General features: G+C 35.7%; 1 protein-coding gene across 1 annotated transcript in view; it reads right to left on the bottom strand.

Annotated features, from left to right (window-relative positions):
- LOC150104760 (uncharacterized) overlaps positions 1–22745 on the bottom strand; it is a 36601-nt gene that overhangs the window by 9309 nt on the left and 4547 nt on the right. The window contains exons 2-4 of the mRNA XM_090395622.1: positions 8239–8464; positions 7467–7554; positions 1899–1958 (exon numbers count right to left, since the gene is read on the bottom strand). Coding sequence (XP_090251748.1) covers positions 1899–1958; positions 7467–7554; positions 8239–8464 — 374 coding nt within the window. The remainder of the gene's footprint in view (positions 1–1898; positions 1959–7466; positions 7555–8238; positions 8465–22745) is intronic.

Below are 22745 nucleotides of genomic sequence, written 5' to 3'. Positions count from 1 at the left end.
CTTGTTTTAATTCTAGTGAACAAGGCATGCACAGAGATCATGGCTACTAAAACATCCGGCTATGAATTCAAAGTGTAAAGTGTTGCCTCATCATTATTATTAATACTATTTTATTTTCCGTAGGGGCAACATCCATTCATTTTTCAGCGTGTTCGTATATTGTAGTGATCACGGTTTTTCCGAGGCATATGAAATATTTAGTTGGATGTTGCTATAGACCTGGTAATATGGAAGGAGATGTATAGGCAAATTAGCCTGACTAGCAAGAAACGAGTGGTCATTATGGGTGACTTTAATCATGGTAATATAGACTGGTTGGAATCAAGAGACTGCATCTGGAGGAAAAGAAAATGAATTTCTGCAGTTTTTGAGAGACACTTACTTTAGGCAGTATGTAAGGGATGGTACATTAGGATAAGGGTATGGAATTTGATCATCTCATCAGATGAAGTTATTATAAATGGGGTCAAATCTTCCACCAATTGGCGAGAGTAATCATTAGGTAATGACTAGCAGGGTGAATCAGTCATTTGAAAAGCTCAGGAAACGGCTTTCAGCGATAAATTGAAAGAGGAACTAGATGGAAAGGATATCAATGCTGCTTGGGCCCAACTCAATAAATATTTAGTGGAGGCAACATAAAAATGTATTCCAAACTTTCAGAGGGTAAATAGAGCAAGTGTGAAATGGATGAATAAACAGATAAGATATGCAGTCTAAATGTATGGAAGAAGAGCAAGTAGATTAGTTATAAGAACAAGTTACGTGAGAATTGCAAAGAGCGGGTATGCAATCTGATGTGGCAAAAAATCCTAGGGAATTTTTTCGATATGTGGCCAGTAGAAGAAAGAATGGTTATGGAAAGATGACATGGTTTTGTGAAATTGAAGGAATGATAACAGCTTCGGAGGAGACAACTGAGATATTTAATGAGCAGTTTATAAAGCTATTTCATTTTTGTGAATATGACATCATGCAGAACTTGAATCCATTGAGAAACAAGGAGGTACAGTTAGTAAGTGACCAGGAGGTATATCAGGAATCGAATAGACGATGTAAATAAGGCTCTAGAACTTGTTGCCATTTCACCACGTATTTTGAGGGAATGTTCCAAAGAACTAAAACCATTTTTTAAATATCTTTTTAACATGAGTCTTTTGCACTGGGCGAAGTTCCAAACTTGTGGAAATAGGGTAAAATTGTTCGATTTCATAAAGGAGGTGATAAGACCAGGGTTTGGAATTATAGGCCAATCTGTGTGTTTGGATTTGTTAAAGGAAGTCGTCTGTTAACAGAAAGTGACAAATGCATTGGATAAGGGTGTTGCATGGACAGTGGTATAATTAGATATTGCAAAGGCTTTTGATAAATTGTCACATTAAATTGGAACAGATGGGGGATGAATAGTAGATTAGTTTGGCGGAAAATTGGCTGTCAAATTGGTATCTAGCGAGTTGTCTATGTCGGACTATATCCCTGAACGGGAAAGTTATTAGTGGTGTAGAGTGTACCACAAGGGTCTGTTTGGGATCCGCTAATTCGTATGTAAATGATATTAGACATGTCGGATGGTGATATGCATATAGGTGAAATCGCATTAGAGATTTTACTTAATGGAATTTCTTCAATGGATACCGCTGCTTCCGTGATTTACTTGTATGATCAGTAGTTGTAATTTGTGCTAAAGTACTCATGCTTTATATAAAACCTAAGAAAAATAGCCCTTCCAGTCTATCCCATTTGAAGATCTTCTGAAGGTTATATCTAAGAAATCCCATCGTACTATGTTGAATTTTGGGTGGCTATTTTTTTTCCTTAACTTGGTGTAAATTATTTCGCTCGGAAATTTTGAATAATATCGTAAACACTACGAATGATTTCACATTAACTGAACTTACCTATGGTAATCATTGCTATTGTCAAAGTAATACCAATAAGCACATACAGTGTACGCGTACCTGCAAAGGAAGGAAATAAAAATACAGTTGAGCTGCAGATGTATCTGAAATGTAAAAAAATGAAGATTGACACAATAAACATTTAAGCTAAAGCAATGTTGCAGAATTTAACTTCTTTAAAAAATTGGTTTGCTCTAACGTAATGGTGGGGTCTGTAATTAAAGGAACATAACTCAAATCAGAGTGGCCATTTAATTCAACTAAAAGCTCATCAATAAATCATGTAGTTTTTTATATATTTTTTATCCCTCTTACCTCATGCAGAGGTTATTTATTGTTGAGTTGAAGGCGCACTGTTACTTGTCTAGTAAGAGATTTCGTGTTGGTTTTAATTGAACATTTTACTAATTTATTCTTGATGTTGAATATTTCCATGTAGGAATGCGTTACATAAAGTATTTATCGATATGTGTAACCTGTACTTAAAATTATAGCTGCAATGAAAGCGATATGCTCACCTTAATTCTCCCGTCCTCCTTTTATTGCTGTTGTAATTGTTGGTGGATAGTTATAGGATGTTAGAGAATGAGTTAGAGAATGAGTCATTTATGTACGGCACCTATTTAAAACGTTTTCATGGATAGAAAGTCACATTAATATTCGTTATGGAAAGAACAATCTATTAAAATAATAGTTGTTGCATGTTAGTTGCTGAGGGTCTAAAAATTGGCAGGGTCATTTATTTCATTTTTGTGACCCTATGATTGCATTTTTATCGATGTATAAAAGTTTTAAGAGTGCATAGCGCATTAGCGCTAATCCTAATTGATTAAATGCAATTAATTGTATAATTATTATTATTATTATTATTATTATTATTTCGTGACACCTCCAAAGAGTCTGGATGCAACTTCATTCACGCAAAACAGATGAAACTCAGTAAACAAAAACGACTACTCGTGAACAAATGACAAACTTCAATTGGATTGGATTGGTTGACACAATAACCAACTACGGCTGCTATTGTCTCAGCGCACACCCTTCCGGGTCTTCTTAATTGTTTAAGACCACTGGATCACTAAGAATTTAACTCGCCGCGCTAACTGTACGTCTGTTCAAAGGGCTTAAAAGTGTCCATATTTGTGATCGCACCACTGGGCTATTAACACGAATCTGATGCAATGTTTTCGCGTTGAAAAGTGTCCTCTTCATGAAAGGTCGTATGTTGTGTTTAATTTTAGGAATTAGGGGGAACCAGAAACAATTGGAAGGTCTTTAACAGGAGTAAATACAAAAATAATATCGGTGAAGTTGCTATTCCCTGGATGTAAACCGCACACGTAGCACAGCCTGAATATACGCCGCTGATGTGTGTGTGTGTGTGTGTGTGTGTGTGTGTGTGTGTGTGTGTGTGTGTGTGTGTGTGTGTGTGTGTGTGTGTGTGTGTGTGTGTGTGTGTGTGTGTGTGTGTGTGTGTGTGTGTGTGTGTGTGTGTGTGTGTGTGTGTGTGTGGGAGGTTCATCTACTCGGTTGTTAAACACATTTTTAAAAACGAATTGAATGACAAAAACCGAGAAAAAAGGAAAAATGGGTTTAATAGTATCACACGACTAGTTTTGGCTTTTTACAGCCTTCTTCAGGTGTTCTTATAAAAGAAAAACCTTAAACATTGAAGATAAAAACTGTGAATAGCACAGGAAAGTCACTATACATATTTAACGTGAAAACGTTGTAGTTAACGTATTCCAAGTAGTTCCTTCGTTGCCCACATTGTTGGGTGAGTGCGTGCGTATGGCAACTCGTGAGCGCCAGTATTTGATCACAGCAGAATGACAGTCTGGGAGGTTGTAGCTTAAATTATTATTTAAATGTAGAGGGTTGAGGATGATTTCTTTAGATTCTACAATTTTTCTCTCCAATTCGTCATGGCAACGGAAAATGTTAGATCTATCCGAAAGGATTGTATGACTATGGTTTGATCATCAGAATCGTCAGAAAAAAGGATATGGCTGGATGAAGCACTGGCGCGTGTTCTCTTGCAAGTGATGTCCTTCCTTTGCTCCTTCATACGCAATTCAATAGACTTATCCGTCTGGCCAAAGTAAGGGATGTCGCAGTTACATCATATCTTATACACACCGGGATATTTTAGATTGTGATGGCTAGGCTTTGGACGATCACTAGAGAACGGATCTTAGGAAGCGGAGTAAATAAAGTTCTAATGTTATATTCTTTGAGAACCTTGGCTAATTTTTGAGAAACTGTCCTTGTGTATGGAATAGATATATTGTCTTTAACATTATTCATTTCTTGAGTATGGAGACTAGGAGGATTATATTAAGAAGGAATTTTTTAGTAATTTTTTGAGAATAACCATTCAGTCTGAAGGTAGATGTTAGAAAATTGATTTCTTTGCGAAGTTTATCAGGGTCGTCAAGAAGAGAGCGAGTTCTATGTGCCAAAGTAGAAATAATTCCAACTTTCTGAGGAGGGAAATGATGGGACTGACTATGGAGATATCTATTGGTGTGTGTAGGTTTTCTGTACATCGAAATTTTACGTTTTTCAGAAGAACGTGTCAGTTTCAAGTCCAAGAAAGGCAGGGAGCCATTAGTTTCAAACTCAGCCGTGAATTGGATATTCGGGTGTTGACTATTGAGATGTTCAAGAAAATCCAGGAGAGAATCACGTCCATGATTCTCCAAATGAGGAAAATATCGTCCACATATCGTTTCCAAATTCTAGGTGCGAAGGAACAGGAAGAGATGGCATTGACTTCAAAATCTTCCAGATAAATGTTGGCAAGTACAGGAGATAAAGGATTTCCCATTGCTAGACCATGCTTTTGTTTTATATCTATCTATCTATCTATATATATATATATATTTTTTTTTTTTTAAATTTATTTATTTAACTTGTTAAAATAAACATTACACGATAGGTAACAAGGACTATTTACATATTATATATTATACGTTTTTAAGTATATATATTTGTATATTTCAGAGAAAGAAACATTTTCCTTTCGGGTGTACAATACAGAATGCAACAAATGAATTAAAAATTTACAGTTCAGTTTCAATCTGAGTTATCTTTCAGATGAAGCACATTGTCGTCGTCAATCCAGAAGAGGGTACCAGTTGGATTCCACGCCTCTATGAATTTCGCGATAGTTCTTGTTTCTTTGAAGAGCTCAAGTTCCAATATCAGCCTGCTTTTTAGTTTCCGACGGAGGATATACATGAGGGTTTGTGCAGTTTCAGTGATGGATGGGTGGTGGTTACTTCTTGTCTGTTTTAGGTAGAAGCTGATGACGGCCTTAGCGCAGATGAAGAGGAAATTGCATGTTCTGTGTCTGTTTTCTTCTGTGTGGACTAAATTTCAGTAGTCTTCTTCGCTGTGTGCGTAGTTACAGGTGCTTGAGGCAGTATTCAGGGCATAGGTGATTATCATTTTGTTTGCGGGACAGGTCAGATATGTATGTTCCAAGGTACCTGAAACGTCACAGAATAGACACAGATCCGTTTCTCTTAGCTGAAATTTGTAGAGCTTAGAAGGAGTTGGCAAGATGTTATGCCATAGTCTCCACTGTATATCGGAATCTGGTTTGGCACATTTTGATTTATATAACAGATCCCACTGAAAACTGTGTGGTATATGGAGCCTTGTAGATGAAAGTGTTAAGGCTGAGTATAAGAAGGGCGAGGATGGGGACACTGACATGAGGAAGTGGTATATTTTCTTGTAGTTGGAGGGAACAAGCCTCAGGGGCCAAATTAAATTCTGCCAAAACCACGGCTTGTGGTCAGGCAGATGGAAGACCTTGGCAACACCAAAATATATAACACACTGAACTGGACACAGCTGCACAATCGTTTTAAACAGGTGCTAGGTAAATGGAACAGAGTTCGTTCCATGTCTTCACTTAGAGGAAGAGTACTAATAGTTAACCAGATGGCTGCTAGTATCTTATGGCATACCCTCAAAGTACTCACACCTCCTGAAGAATTTCTTTACCACATTCAAAAGGAAATCAAACGTTTCCTCTGGAACAAAACTCACTGGATAACATACCCTCAACTCTGCAAGCCACTCAGCAAGGGAGGTCAAGGCCTGATTTCCCTTGAAAACAAGATTAGATCCTTCAGGATAATCCTCCTCCTAAAAACACTTCAGTGCAATCTCACTTACGTAACCACCTTCGATTACATCACGAATCATCCACCAGAGGACTTACACTTTCCACAATCCTCCGAATGGCCAGTCCTGCACCATCTCCTCCTAAACTACCTCATTTTTACAAAGACGCTCTACAGCAATGGAAAAACACAGGACTTCCTCACACACTCACAGGATCAACAGAATCAGCTTTACTTACAGAACCACTATTTGCGAACAGAACCATCACAAGTCTCACAACGGGCCAGCCTTTTCTTTTCCCTACATGGAACTGGGCAGGAATAAGAGTCATAGGAGACCTCCTAACCAACACCCTAAAGTGGAAAGCATTCACAAGCCTACCAATGAAGAATCCAAAAACTGAAAAGCAATATCAACAGCTGCAAGCCTCCATTATAAAAGCCTATCCAGATATCGCTACACCTCAGGAAATCCGTATTCTTTCTAGAAACTGCTCGGGGCCAATATTTCATCTTGTACAATCTGAAGCCTCACTTCCAATTCTTCCCTCCAATATATATATATATATATAGATAGATAGATACCCCCCATATATATATATATATATATATATATATATATATATATATATATATATATATATATATATATATATATATATATATATATATATATATATATATATATATATATATATATATATATATATATATATATATATATATATGGGGGTATACAACTGCTCATCCCATAGATGCCCTATTGGGATGAGGTCTGCGGGGTGAGCTGCCCACTGAAATAAAGGAAACTCGCTGTCATTTTCCTGGAACCACTTCAACATGTTAACATTTGACAATGGGAAAGCTGCAACCATGATTGAATGAACATGATCAGCAACGAGGTTAAGGTAGTCTGGGACATTCATGCAGTAGTAATCTGGTGTCAGGGGACCTGACGTATGGCAAAAAAGCATTCTCTATATTATCGCCCCCCCTTACCAGCCTCTGGTGGTAAGGGGGGCGATAAACTTGGAAGGACGGGTACATGAGCTCATGTGGTTTCTGCCGTATTCTGGTTATCCCATCAGCATGATTACAGTACCAACCCGGAACGCTGTCGCCAACAAGAACTTGTTGTTGTAGGTGATAAACTCCAACAACAAGTGGTGATCACCATCAATGGACAGCTACAGACTGGAAAAATGTCGTATGGTTTGACGTTTCAGTTTTAATGTGTACCCTTTCCCAATATTTTAATAAAAACTGTATTTCCATTAATGTGTCACATTAAACTGTAGTAACATATTTTCATATATTCACTGAATTATTAAGTCCTGAAAATTAAAATGAAAAATAACATTTAATGATACATTATTTTCACTCTTCAATATTAATAAAGAGAACATAAATTAGTTTGCGGATTACTCACCTCTTCCCACAAAGCAAAGTAGTCAAGTATCCCTTATTTTTGGAGACCTCTCCTGCTTCTGTAATCTTTAAAACAGTTTGTATACCTACTGAAAAATAATTAATAAAAAGAAGTGTATCGTTCATCAGTAATTCTATAACAAATATCAAAATATTAGAATAGAAACGTATCTATTATTAATGATGGCTGAAAATTCGTTTTGGTATTCTGTAAAACGCACTGTTATTATAAGCTATTGTCCATTCTTCAGCAGTAAGGAAATTAACTTACTGGAAATAACTATCAAACATTCATTTGATAACAGGAAAACAAATTGAAAGAGTAAAACTGGAACGAACAGGCTCGAATAATCCAGTTCCGAACCTCTTCTTAACCACACTCGCGCCCAATCACGTTTAATCAATTACAGTACTGTCCAACTTGCTGCAGTTCTTCTATAATTCCGCATGCCTAGCCACTAAAGAGGCGTATGAACACCGGTTATCTTTAGAGAAATGTCTCTTTGTTGCTTCTATCTGTGAATATCTTCGTCATCGAAAACCGAGTTTGCATTCACTTTTCTTATAGTAATATACAGTTATATTAGAAACCAAACATTGCATCATGCTATTTCTAAGTAGGCCGCATTTCACTAGCATATTGTTTGTGAAATACGGCCTACATAGAAATAGCAGAAGCTACGCTTAAGACAAATAAATAAATGAAAATGAAGTAATTGCTTTACTTTTCACGTGCTTTAAAATCTGTAAAACAACCTGCTATTTGTACTCACCAGTTGGAGATATCAATTTAGTTTGGCACTCGTCAGCTGAAGTTATCAAAGCAGTTTCGCTCTCGCCATTTGGAGTTATCAAAGCAGTTTCGCTCTCGCCATTTGGAGTTATCAAAGCAGTTTCGCTCTCGCCATTTGGAGTTATCAAAGCAGTTTGACACTCATCAGTTAGAGATTTCAATTCAGTTTCGCACTCACCAGTTGGAGATTTCAATTCAGTTTCGCACTCACCAGCTCAGGGCTCTGAGTGAGAATCTAGATTTGTTGTTGGAGATGTCTCCTGAAAAGTAAAATTAATTAATAAATATAATGAATACAATGTGTGAAGATTCTCTATTAATGATCGGTATATCAACAGAAAACTTTTATTTTAGTTTAGTAGTTTTGCATGCAGTACTGCTTGTAGTTTTGCTTCTGTAGAAACAAGAAGGTAAATATATCAAAAATGAACAGTTGTGGGGGAGAGGGAGGAAGCACATAAATTCATCTTAGCTTTCTATACTACATGGAGTAACATAATGTAATCTCAATTCATTATAAAATGTCATTTCGAATAGCAGTTGTATGAGAAAGTCCAAATAAAGAACTAATCGAAATGGTTTGCACTGCAACACGATGGGATCAAAGCTTGAAGCAGAATTACGTGTGAACTGCTTTCATAGAAGCAGTCAGCTTAGCAGAAATCTGATGCAATATAATTTATGGAAAACATGGTAATTTACTGATGAAACACCTTTGATATGATGGAGATTTATCCTGTTTAAATATATATTTATCGTTTATAAAACTAAAAGCTTACTGTAAATATATAAGTCGTTAACAGAGTAACGAATGAACCACAAACTTTTATACATATTGAAGTAAAATGACCTTCTTGTAGAATTTGCTTTCGATAAAACGTCTCATTCTTTTATGACATGCTCATTTGTAGAAATATCTGAATATTAATCTCCACAAGGATCAAAAACTTTTATCAGTGACAAAGGTGAATTAGCTGGTCTCATATGGATGTGCCAGGGATGTCATCCGTAAAAACAGGCAAACTAGCAAGAAGAACGCATTAAATAACAGCCATAATATATTTTACAGATAGGATTAACCAGCTTGTCAGAGCATTCAAGTTATTCGTCTTCTTGACACACCATTGAGTTAAACACGTGCAAGAAATATAGGAATCTTTAATTAAATGATATTTAAATATGGTCTGTCTGTGACATTAAGTGATATCTGCGAACGTCTTTTATTAACTATAGGGAAGACCTTTTAATCCTATATAACTTTTGAAGACTGAGGAGGCCAGTTCAATCCCGAATGGGTAGTCAATCAGAAATAGCTTATTCAACACTACCACTAATTATAAACGTCATTCTGTGAAGAGGTGCAGACATTTGGAGCTATCTTAATTTTCTTGAGTTTAAGGGACGAAAAATCCGCGTATCTATGCCAAAATCGACTAAGGAATCAGTCGAAAAAGAAAGCATTAGAAACGTTCCTCTAGTTGGCGACCAGAATCTCACTTTATTATTATTATTATTATTATTATTATTATTATTATTATTATTATTATTATTATTATTATTATTATTACTATTATTATTATTATTATTATTATTATTATTATTATTATTATTATTATTATTATTATTATTAGGCTACACGCACCAACTATCATACTTGTTCTTGAATTCATTCACACTACTTGCACACATAACATCCAATAGCAATTCATACTAATCACGTACTGATCCCCTTCTTTGCTGCAGTTATTCTCAAGGATTCCCTTTTTTCCTTGCCCCACACTTCATAAAATGAAAACTTCCATCAACTGAAATCCTGTGTGACCCTTTCAGAAGTTTGCAAATTTCAACCATATCACCCTTGTCATGAAGTGTGTTGACAGTGGGATTCACTATCAACACATGTATAAATGCAAGCCATAACCCACTTTTACAAAATCTTCACCACCACTCCTGAGATACTGACTGGTCGAATGTTGGATAAATTGTATTTACCACTCTTGTGCAATAGGATTACCGTACATTCTTTCCCCTCTTGCGGAATCTTTCGTGTTCTGAGACTCATATTATATAGACTGGTTAAAGGAATAGCCAGTTCAACTAAATTGCTTTCTCGCCCGTGTTGATATCTCATCAGTACCCATTGCTGAATTCTTATTCAGTTTGTGCAACAGTTCCAATACCGTCCTTCCTATGCACTGTCGATCTTCTTCCCATCCAGCAACCGATTCCATTCCACTGAACTCAGTATTCTCCTCAGTTGGTCATAATTTCCTGCTTTGTAGTTCAGCATGTAAGCTTTCCTGAATGGAACATTAATAAACTCACTCACTTCCCAAGTGAGTACCGCATGATCACTATCACCAACAACATACACCTGTGATTCTTCCTCCAGTGAAGAGGTAGCAGTGAAGGCAATGTTGCATACACCACGTTGATAGCTTTTAGGAAAGTGGGCATACATTTCTTGTTCTGTTCTGCATCTCTCACACCATCTGCAGTCAGTAGAGTTATTCTTTCCTGTGCATTCTTTCTTTTACTTGCAGCATATCGATAGTATTCTTTGTTATCTTTAGCTTGAAAATTTGTCAGTTTCTTTTCATACTCTCACTTAGCTTTGCGTACAGCAATGGTGATTCTTCTGGCCTACTGCTTATAATATTCATAACGGGTATCATCCTCTTCTTACGAATTTCCTTGCTTGATAAGATTACACATCCATTTGATTTGTATCCTATTTATTCTTCGAAATTCTCGATACACATTCTGATATTGCATTATTTAAGCATTTTAAATGCTTCCCGTGCACTGTTGATATTCTTCCCATCCAGCAACTCATTACGCAAACTCAGTTGGTCACAGAACACAACTGTTCACAGTTTTCTGCTTTGTATTCAATTGATTGTTACTATCGTGTTACTTCCAACACACAGAATTTTATATACGAATCCGCAAGAGCGCAAATGAACACATTACGTATCACGTATTACTTATATTGTGATCAACTTAACTCAATGAACTTGGCCCTTGAAACAATTCTCATCTTCGTATGGACACAAAAATAATACTGTAAGTAAATTGCAATCGTCAACATACATTTTACACTTTTATCTTGCTTATTCATTCTTTGTATATCCGATATTTATAAACCAAAAGGGTATGTCATTAAATATTGATAAAACGGAGAGTCATTCAGCCAAATAATATGGTTTAATGTGTGAAAAAAACGGTTAGTCATCAATTACTTCTCCTTTGGTGCTCCGTGTTATGATAAAAACTGTTTTTAATAAAAGTGATGTAAGAATAACTTGCTTATAGCGCAATCATGTTAATTGTTGCGTCACAAATCCCTCACATCACTGGTGAATTTTCGAAAGAATCCTTCTTTCTTGAATTTAAAGTTATCTAGTGGTATCTATCATCTGTTAACTCATGCAACATTTAATATAGTAACAGAATTCGTCAAAACAGATATTTTAGTTTCATACAGAGGTTGGGTTTTTTTTAACTCGGAAACTCGGTTTTTTTTGTCACCCAGAACAGGCAACCCTTCCTGTGAACACATTCATCTACAGACATACGATACACCGGGAGGCATAGGGCCAGCAAGTTTAACCTCGAGGCGATAGCGATTAAGTGAATAGAAATTCTTGACGCCGCAAGATAAAAGAGGAGGGAGGGACTAAGAAGTAAACTTTCGCTTCGGTTTTGGAGGCGCAGTAATAATGAGTTTGCGCGTTGGGTTGCTTGCTGATGTTCTGCGAAGGGGGGAACTGCACTATAGTAATAGAAGAAGTCACGGACGATTACAGACTGAGTTGATTGCAGTCTGTCTGGGATCCAGATTCTGTCGTAACCCAAATGTTATGACCCAAAGAACTTCTATGAACTTATATCGCTCTTCGGTTAGGATGTACTCTCGATATATAAAGCAAAGGCTTGTTTTTTTAATCCTTTTTAAACTATGGTTTAGATGTTAGCTTAGATCTGTGTCTTGATCGAAAATATAAAATATTATTGTAATCGATATCGCGGTATCAGTCACCATGTTGGCGATGACTTTCACTCATTCTTCGTTGTTGTTGATCTCTCAGTTTTAAGGGGTTAAAGATTAAGTTATTTCACTACAAAAATGATTTCTGCAAAATCTTATTCTTGGGGAAAATGTTGACTGGAACGAATCTGTGAGAGAAGGGTCATCGATTAACTGGATGACCCTCTCCTGGTGTATTACCACTACTCAAAATGTGTGTGTGTGTGTGTGTGTGTGTGTGTGTGTGTGTGTGTGTGTGTGTGTGTGTGTGTGTGTGTGTGTGTGTGTGTGTGTGTGTGTGTGTGTGTGTGTGTGTGTGTGTGTGTGTGTGTTGTATTCCAAAACCTGGGCAAATCTGAGATTTGTACAATACCATCAATTATACAGGTGAGAAGTAATCTTTGGAGATCGTGATATTTTCAGGAGTAAGGGAGAAGTAAAGTGAGCTATTTCTTGTAAGAGAGATTAGTATGTTCAGTCTATTAATTGGATTGGATATAATCCTTTCTCCAAGGATTGTATCTCAAAGAGATTTTATTTCTCAAAGGATTTGGACTTTTTCAAAGGATAGTCCAAATCCTTTCTCATAAAACAGTATTCACAAAGTGCTTAGTTTTGTAAATCGATAACATAATTAACAACCTTCTAATCATACGTTTATAAGGATTTTACAGCTAAAAGCGAATTTAGCCGTCTTTATATGGAGATGGAAAGTTTGTTTTGTTTTTCCTAATTCGAACTTGGTTTTAACATCATCATAATGAAATCTTCGCTTTGAGAGATGGAACAGACGACTTAGACAGAATTACCTCCATATTATTATCAAGATTATTTTTATTAGACTCTCACTTACTAAGAATTATGAACCTGTAGTACGTTAGTATCGTGGGTAGCCTAAGGATTTTTGCTAATATTTTTATTGCTTTTTTATAATTTTTTAAAAAATTTTAATCATTTTTACCTCGTCCGGAAACCTTGCTCTAGTGACCTAACATCATCTACCCTATAATATAAAATGATAAGTTTTTTTTTTGTAACGTTTTTTGTCAAGTTATTTGAAACGAGTCTTCAAAATTCGGGTCATCAGAATTCAAGGAGAACCGGCCTACCAGTACGGAACTCGGGGGGGTTGGACGCCGTAGGCGTCGGGGGAGGGGGGGAAGCCCCCCCTAATATATATATAACAAAATAATAACAAGAATGGTAATTATTGTACTGTACTTGCCATTGATTCTCCTAAAATAGAAAAAAAGAAGCGCAGCAAAATCTTTCAGATAACACAGTTGTAAAACGATTCAGGCTGATTTTCCACTCAGACTGATTTGCTTTGTCTTGACACCGCTTTATTACTTTCATTTTTCAGGAAGTCTACTGTATTTTATATGTAGATAAAGGGTTAAAGATTAAGTTATTGAGTTAATAAGTGATAATTCTCTTTAATTCTGATAATTTCCTTTGTTTATGTTATCAGAGTTCAAAGGGATGTATTCATATATTCCTTCGAACTCTGTGAAAAGCAATATTCCAAACCAAAAATATGCTTGACCTTAAGATTAACAGCAGTGGCGCATTCTCGTGTCACATGATAAGAAAGGAGAGTAATTTATTGCATTGTTGCCAGATGACTTTCTCACGCAGTATGTGAAAGAAGGAACTCGTCGTCAAAGAGTGTTGGAGTTGGCCGTAGCGTCAGAAGGGATCTCTGTCAAGAATATGGTTATTTTGCCACCAATTGGTGACAGTGTGTAAATTTTTGTTTAGCTGCGCTTTTTTGTAATATTTTTGCTTCACCTATGCCGAATTGACGGACTCCCCCCCCCTTTACTGCCTTGCCTTAATCCTAAGTATGATCGGCTTTAATTTGTTTTATTGCCTCCAGCCATACGGTATGCAGCCTCATATGCCCCTTCAGTCTGGCAAATTTATTTGTTTTTCAGCTGCGCCAGCCAGACTGAATTTCCGAGAGTGAGGGATTGAATTTGTGCAATAACGGCAATACAGGGACTCGCAACTTAACCATAACATTCTAATTATCTTACTCAACACTTAAGCTAGTCGTGGCAATTTTCGTCAGTACCCAGGTTAGTAATTTTTTTCGAGATAGTGCATTAGCAAGAATCAGATCAATATGTTGTTTAACAAGTCATTTATTTTAACAAAAAATTGTAGTACATGTTAGACAAGTAATTAGATAAGGCTATCATTCCTAGCTTACTAAAATCCTGATTTCCCACTATTATATATCATAGACTGCTATATATTACATTACTATACACTACTCTACTATATAACACAATATTATGCATAATTCGGAGAAACACTTATTTCATAGCTTCACATAGCTGTACATAATCCGTAACGCAAGAATATCAATAGTTTTAATTTCAAGAGTTTCATAGTGCAACTGTTAGATTGGATGAAGAGTTAGATGTGCATGAAATTAAGGTTGAAGAGCTGTTGCATAATCTGGATAAGAATTTGACTATAAGAACAGATGGAAAATCAGACCATTTGCTAAAGGAATGTTAAGCGAATTGGCTAGGCCTTTCACGCATTTGTATAACTGGAAAATCTTCTCAGGAATGATACCACAGGAATGGAAGGAATGTATGATATTTCCATTGTACAAGGGTGGGGCAAAACCTGATGTGTCTAACTACCGACCTATCAGTATCTCCGGTGTGGTAGTGAAGAGTTTAGAGAAGTTGGTAGGAACTCGCATACAGAAATGTGTAGACAAATGTGCTATACACTGCAAGGAATGGCATGGGTTCACAAAAGGAAGATCATGTTTTAGCAATTTGCTTATATTTTATAACAATGTTACGGCCGAGTTGGATAAAGGGAATGGATACATTATGAAAATGTTCAATTTTTCTGAAGCATTTGATAGGATACTGGAGAATATAGGATTGGAATATAGATTCTTGACTTGGATCAGGTGATTGTTGACAGACAAATTTCAAAAAGTGGTATACAGTGGATTTGAATCTGCCAGATTTAAAGTGACCCGTCTGTGTGCCTCAGGGTTCAGTCCTTGGACCATTAATGTTCAATCAATATATTAATGACATCAGGCACGGTCTAACATCAGATGTGCAATTATTTGCCGATGATGCGATAGGCAGAGCAATCAGGGATGCTACTGATATCCAGCTATTTTAAAATGATTTAAATAGACTGGAAATTTGGGCAAACGAAAACGGCTATCAGTTGCATGCTAGTAAGTGTAAAGTTATGCACTTTGGCGTGATTAGGGTTCCAGCGGCATATTATATTAGCGGGATTATGCTACAATAAACTGACGAGGCAAGGGATTCTTGGCTTATTTGGGGATAAGAATTTGAAGTTCAAAGGTCACATAGCAAATGTTGCAAATACAGCTCTGAGGATAACTGCGATGTTGAAACGAAGCTTGACATGCAAAGATAAGGAAGTTATTTTGCCTCTTTATAAAGGCTTTGATAAGGCCAAACCTGGATTATTGTGCGCAGATTTTGTCTCACGGGTTACAAGGGGATAAAAAAAATCTGTGGAACAATCTAGATTTCATAAAACAATAATTAAATCCCTTTTAAAACTGCAACGTTAGTAGGGTAAAAACTGGATGCATGTAAGACTGTTTTCTTAAAGCAGTTGACAAATAGTGTATTTTTAATAAGAAGAAAGAAGAAATAGAAATGGGGAAATTCCGATACTATAGAACTACAACACTTTTATATATGCGGCTTAGCAGAAAAACTAGAAGAAAAAAAATCAATAAATTGAACTTAGGCATAATGAACAAACCAATACAACAAATACTGAAATGAAAATATTAAAAAAAACTAACATTAAGATAATACAAATTATGTCCATTATATGCTGTTTTGGTATAATCATTCCATTAACATACCGATAAAGAAAGTGCACTACCAGGCACAATATTAGGCAGTAATTCAGATCAAAATGAAATATTTTCCCCCCCAAATTCTTCAGTAGCATCTTTAATCAGAGATTGGAAAGAAAATTCAATGGAATTTCCCTTATGGCAGTCGACAAATTTTATCACATTAGGAATTTTGCCGGTCAGGCTGGTATGCCTAAATTCTGCCGTGGATGTTTTGGAAAATATTTAGGATTCATTTCCTCGTTCGAGTATACTGTTCTGCTTATTGTAAGCCTGAAGTGCCTTGGAAAGTTTCAGGTTTAATGTGTAAAGCATGAATAATAAATAGAAGCATGAATACCTAACGTTTAGCGCAAAAATGCTGCTAAATATGCTACTAAATTCCCACCCCAAAAAGTTGCAAATCTGTAAGATTTGCAACTTTTTGGGGTGGGAATGATATTAAAAATAAATTTGTAATAAACAAATTAAATGATTTAAATAAATTAAAATTAAATAATCCAGTTTGCCATAGATCATTTATTAAAGACACTTCTGCAATCCATACAATTCCTTCTGCTACAGAATATGTAGAAGTAGGTAGACTGGTACAAATATTGAGATAGATAATGCCTGTAGCTCTGCGCATGTGCAATTCAATGCAATAACTACAAATAGGCCTAATTAACTTAAACATGATGTGATGGTCAACACCAGAATTGCTTGCTCCAGTATTACGGATATTATGCGATGAACGTTTCTAGAACGTACCAAGTAGTTCTTAGTACACCCTAGACTAGGGATGCACAACGTAAATGCTGTCACTGGCCGAATCCGTTATTAATTGTTACACATACGCGGGTCGCATTTTTTAAAACTTGAATTTTTAGGGAAAAATTAAATGTATATAAATTGAAATAGATATCCTCATTAAAAACACCATTTTAATATGACACGTTACATTTTTCTAGATTTTTATGTGACAAAAATTTAGTTTTATATTCAATAAAACAATGATGAGTCTCTGACTCCCTGAAGGTCTCTCTTAATTTTTTTTTAACATTTTATTATTTCTTAGATAAATTACATACATTATATGAACACGATTGTGCATAAAAATACTTTGTCGCACATAAAGTTATTTTAAATAATAATAATAACAATAACTGTTTGCAACGTATATTATTACAATATTCATAATGATGATTATTACAGATGTTTCTTTGCAATTTTGCACTCTATATATACAATATCAATGGATATAATCACTCTATATTGCATGCTTTTGTTACAGTTATTACATACATTAGATACATTTGATTACATGTGATACATACAATACATACATTGGTTTACATGTGATACGTACATTACATGCATTTGGTTACATATGATACATACAATACATACATTGGTTTACATGTGATACGTACATTACATGCATTTGGTTACATATGATACATCTTGGATGAGAACTAATTTCTCTGCTTTCATCCTCGAAGCTTTTTTTTTTTTTTTGCTGTGTTGGGAAGTTACGAAATCTATGATTGAGAACTTCGCGCGCACAGATACACGCACGCGCACGCACGCACGCACGCACACACACACACACACACACACACACACACACACACACACACACACACACACACACACACACACACACACACACACACACACACACACACACACACACACACACACACACAATAACGTGGAATGTATTGATGCGTCGCTGAACTGGAAGCCTGAACGAATATATTGTGTTTCATTAAATTTGTATGGTATTTTGGATGCGTGTTTCTTGTTCATAGTATGTCCTTAGAGCTCTGTTCAAGCTATTGTAGTTTGTAAGGTTTCTGTATTCAAAAGGTAATTTGTTTATCATGTCTGGGATGTAAAAGTTTCGCGTGGCCTTTCCGTAGTGATTATTGTATTTATATGTGATATAATTAATTGTCTGAGGTCTTGTTATACGGTATGTATTTCTGAGTGTCCTGTAGTTGGCATCAAAATAATGTTTTGGCAAAGCTGCATAGCGACATAAATGTTTTGCTGTCAATATTTTGTGTTCTGACATTGCAATGTATATAAGGTCGTTATTTTCTCTTTGTTCCCAAAAGATCAGTTTCATCATTTTGTACTGTAGCGACATTAATCTATTTAATTTGTAGGGTGCACTGAAAGTATACGTTGTTATAGCATATCTTAGTATATTTTGGCATAGTGCTTTGTATATTAGTGATTTTAGGCGTATGGGAACTATGTCTTTTAACCTGTAGAGTTTGCCACTTATTGAATAAGAATAAGAACATTACTGTCAGCTAGATGCTGACAGTAATCATTAATATATTATTATTAAACTTCAACACGATCATTACTGTAATCGCTAATAAACATTTCAATAACTTTAGTATACTTCACAGACGGATTTCAGTTAAATATTGAATCCTCTAATAATGAAATTCATGCTTCTAAATTCGCATTAATAGTCTTAGGAGAGTCGAATTTAAACATGAATCGTTAATTTCACCACTTTGAAGATTCACTACTTAGTCATATATCAACAGGGGAAGGGTGTTAAGGATTTTTTTCCGTGCATGTTGCTTAATGTAACACGAACACAAGAAATGTTCAAAGAAAAAAGTATCTAACTCTATGATATGTATAGATTAAACTCTACATAGATTATAATCAGTGCTGGAGTCTTCTACTGCTGTTTAAGCCGAGAAAAAAAACTGTACAGTAACCAGAATTCAAAAAAAAAAAAAAAGGTAGATATTTTGGTGGCAATACTTTTTATCCTCAGAATTATCACGTTTTATCTTTGATCCTTATGAATGAGAAATCGTGTGGTGATTAAATAATTGAGAGTATGATGGAGAAGGGACTGATAGTGAGCGAGCAGTCAATATACGAGGATGTAAACTCATTGTTAATAAGGAGGTAGAACTTGACAACATATCAACACGTGTGTTCAAGAAATCCTCTAGGAAGTTAAGGGCACATATTGATAATGTGCGCAGATTCTGATTGCCTAGTTTTCAAGTGGAGGAAGTTTTCTTAGAGAGGGTTCATAAAACATTCACTAAGTCATTATTAGGTCTTCCGAATGTGAAATGTGAAAATAGATTGAGGGAATGAAAATTGCACATTCTTGTGAAATAGACTTAGTAAGAGGGTTGTTACCAGATTAATGTGGAGGAAAGTTTTCATAGAGTAGAAAGTGACACGGACAGAGCAAGAGGCCATCCCTGGACGCCGTGTAAGGAAGGTGTAAGAAAGCGAGTAACGTTTTCTTTGTATGGAGAGTGATTCATGTTTGTGATGAGTTGCATGGGAGTGTGATGAATCCAAAGCATTCACCACACACTCTCAGGCATGGTTCAGTGATATTTTTGCATGAGATTGTGGACCTCTTAAAACACTCTTTTCATTCCATGAGATCTGATGACATTAGGAATATTTAGGCTTATAAAATTTTCACGCATGCTAAATGCTACCTATATGACAGAAAAAATGTAATATGAATGAATATATGACTGAAATGGACTAAACCTATAGACTACTGAGTATATTATTATTATTTTTTTTTATTATTATCAAATTATTATTATTATTATTATTATTATCAAATCGCAACCACAGATATCACCTATATCAACCGAGGCCCACAAAAAAATAAAGAGAGACCGCCACCAATCATCGCTCTTTTTACCAACAGAAATCTGAGAGACTTCATTCTTACAGCAAGCAAGAAAACAAGGCCGACAACTGTACTCCATACTTCAAAAATCTTCTATACCAAGCAAGGAAGACAAAAACAGAGAAAAACTACAAGTTCCTGTGGACAAAGAATTCCCAGATATTTTTGAGAAAGAATGCAAACACTCGAGTATATACATAATTACAAGTGAATCCGACTTACACAGCCTACCAATATAAAACACTAACTCTTTACATCGTTAAGAATAAGATTAGAACTCATTTAAAAACTATATAATGGAGATCTCAAACATAGGCGAACATATCCAGTCAGACAACATAAACTTCAAGGTCTTTGACTCTTTGAAGAAATGGTCAGACAACATTTCCACCAACACCAACTTCACAATCATACACACAAACATAAGAAGTTTTAAAAAAAACACTGGCTTACATTGATAACACAGCTCAATTATACCATGATAAACATAGACGCGCTAATACTGACCGAAGTTGCAATAAACGACACAGAAATTTACGCATACAACATAAATAATTATCAAACCTACAACTTATGCAGACCAAACAAAAGAGGAGGTGGCAATGTGGCATTTATCAAAGAAAAATACAATGTGACAGAAAAACAAACTCACTTCAAACATGCGGAAACACTAATTTTGGAACTCACAAATAGCCACAATAGTATCAAATACACAATAAACACAATATACAGACCCCCAGATAATAATCCACTCAGTTTTCTTCACGAGTTAGAAACATGGCTAAGCGGCATCGAACCGCGTACAACACACAAGCTCATCCTAATAGGAGACATTAACATAAATACTCTTGACCATGCTTCTTCAACCACTAACACATATCTTGATATACTAAGTCAGTACAACATAAACTCTACCATTAACTCCCTAACAAGAGACAAAATACTCAATAACTCACTAACACAATCATGCATTGATCATATCAATATACGGGCTCCCATCCATACATATACATAATCAGTAATTAACGTAAAAATTGCCGATCACTACTTTGTCTCAACATCGTTTTATTACGTTTCCTATCCCCCCTCCCACCACCACAAAAGTCGACGAAACTCGATCATACTAAAGAGCATTGTCGATAACCAAGTAAAAAATACAGACTGGAATTCCCTACTTAAAATAAACGATCCTGTAACATTATACGAGAATTTTCAACTAAAGTTCACAGAAATATACAAAACCTACACAAACGAGGCGACAAACAGACAACAATCCATGGATAAATGACGACATATTAAATAATATTACTGAAAAAGAAAATCTATGGAAAAAACTTAAAAAGTCACCCAGTAACACACATTTACAAACTTATACAAAAACACAAGAAATAAACTAACAACAAAAATTCGTAGGGCAAAAAGACGCTACTACTTCCAAAAATTCATGGAATATAACGACAACATAAAGCAAACATGGGCTACACTCAACGAATTAGTAACCCGAAAAAAGAAAACTTCAGCACAAGATTTTATTGCAAAAAGCTTCGGTCAGGACACAAACCAAAAGGAACTAGTAGGCTCATTCAACCATGCTTTCACAAACAACATCACACAACTCAAAAAAGACAAACTACCAATGATCAACAAAAAACTATCAACACAAAGTCAACAACAAACGATGTATTTTCCACCCATAACAAAACAGGAACTGGAAGAAGCACTCCTAAAACTAAAACCAAAGACCGCTCCAGGAATAGACAAAATAAGACTCACCGACCTTATAACACACATTGAAGAAATAAATCCAATACTTTTGAAACTCGTGAACATAATATTCGACGCAGGTATTATTCCACAACAACTAAAAACTGCAGTAATTACACCAATATACAAATAAGTCAAAAGAAACGATACTCAGAACTACAGACCAATAGCTACACTACCAGTCATCTCAAAAATTCTAGAAAAAATAACACACACCAGACTACAGAACTATTTACAGAAGTACAACATCATCTCACAAAACCAATACGGCTTTCAGAAAACAAAAAGCACCATTTGCTTTATTAGAAGACATCGCGACACAATAAACAAAGCTCTCGACAAAAACAAGTACTCCGTCCTTATACTGCTGGACCTAACCAAAGCATTTGACACAACTGAACATGACATACTACTCACCAAACTATACTCAATAGGTATAAGAGGAACACTGCATACATGGTTCAAAAACTACCTCTCAAACAGAACACAAGTAACAAAAATAGGTACATGTCACAGTCGTAGTATACAAGTAAAACACAGTGTACCTCAAGGTGCCATATTATCACCCACTCTATTCAACATATACATTAACAATGTTCATAACATATCCATAAGAAGTCAAATATTTCAATACGCAGATGACACCGCACTACTAGCAATCCACACAGCCATTAACACAGCTCTCTGCAAAGCACAACAAGACCTAAACGAAATCACAACATACTTCCACCAAAACGCAATTCTAATTCAACGGCACCAAAACACAGACGCTGATAATACACAACCCAAGAATCATACGCCCCGCATCACTATCAATACATTGTCACACATACCGCTGCATTAACAACAAAAATACCTGCCAATGTTCCGAAATCAAACCTGTAACACACGCAAAATACCTCGGTCTGTATATAGATTCCCACCTTAAATGGACCAAACATATAGAATACCTACACACCAAACTCCGGATCATCGCAGCAAAAGTCTTCCAAGTTAAAGACATTATTCCACCCAACATAAAAAAACTTCTATATCACGGTATCTGCGAATCCCTACTCAGATACGGAATAACAAATACATCAAACAGCCATCTAACAAAATTAGAAACACTACACAGGA

Source organism: Typopeltis vanoorti, chromosome 7, assembly GCF_054136105.1.
Source record: "Typopeltis vanoorti isolate ZY-2024b chromosome 7, IOZ_Tvanoo_1.0, whole genome shotgun sequence".
NCBI lineage: Eukaryota > Metazoa > Arthropoda > Arachnida > Uropygi > Thelyphonidae > Typopeltis > Typopeltis vanoorti.
The sequence above is the reverse complement of the archived record's forward strand: the minus strand, read 5'-3'. Positions and strand labels throughout refer to the sequence as shown.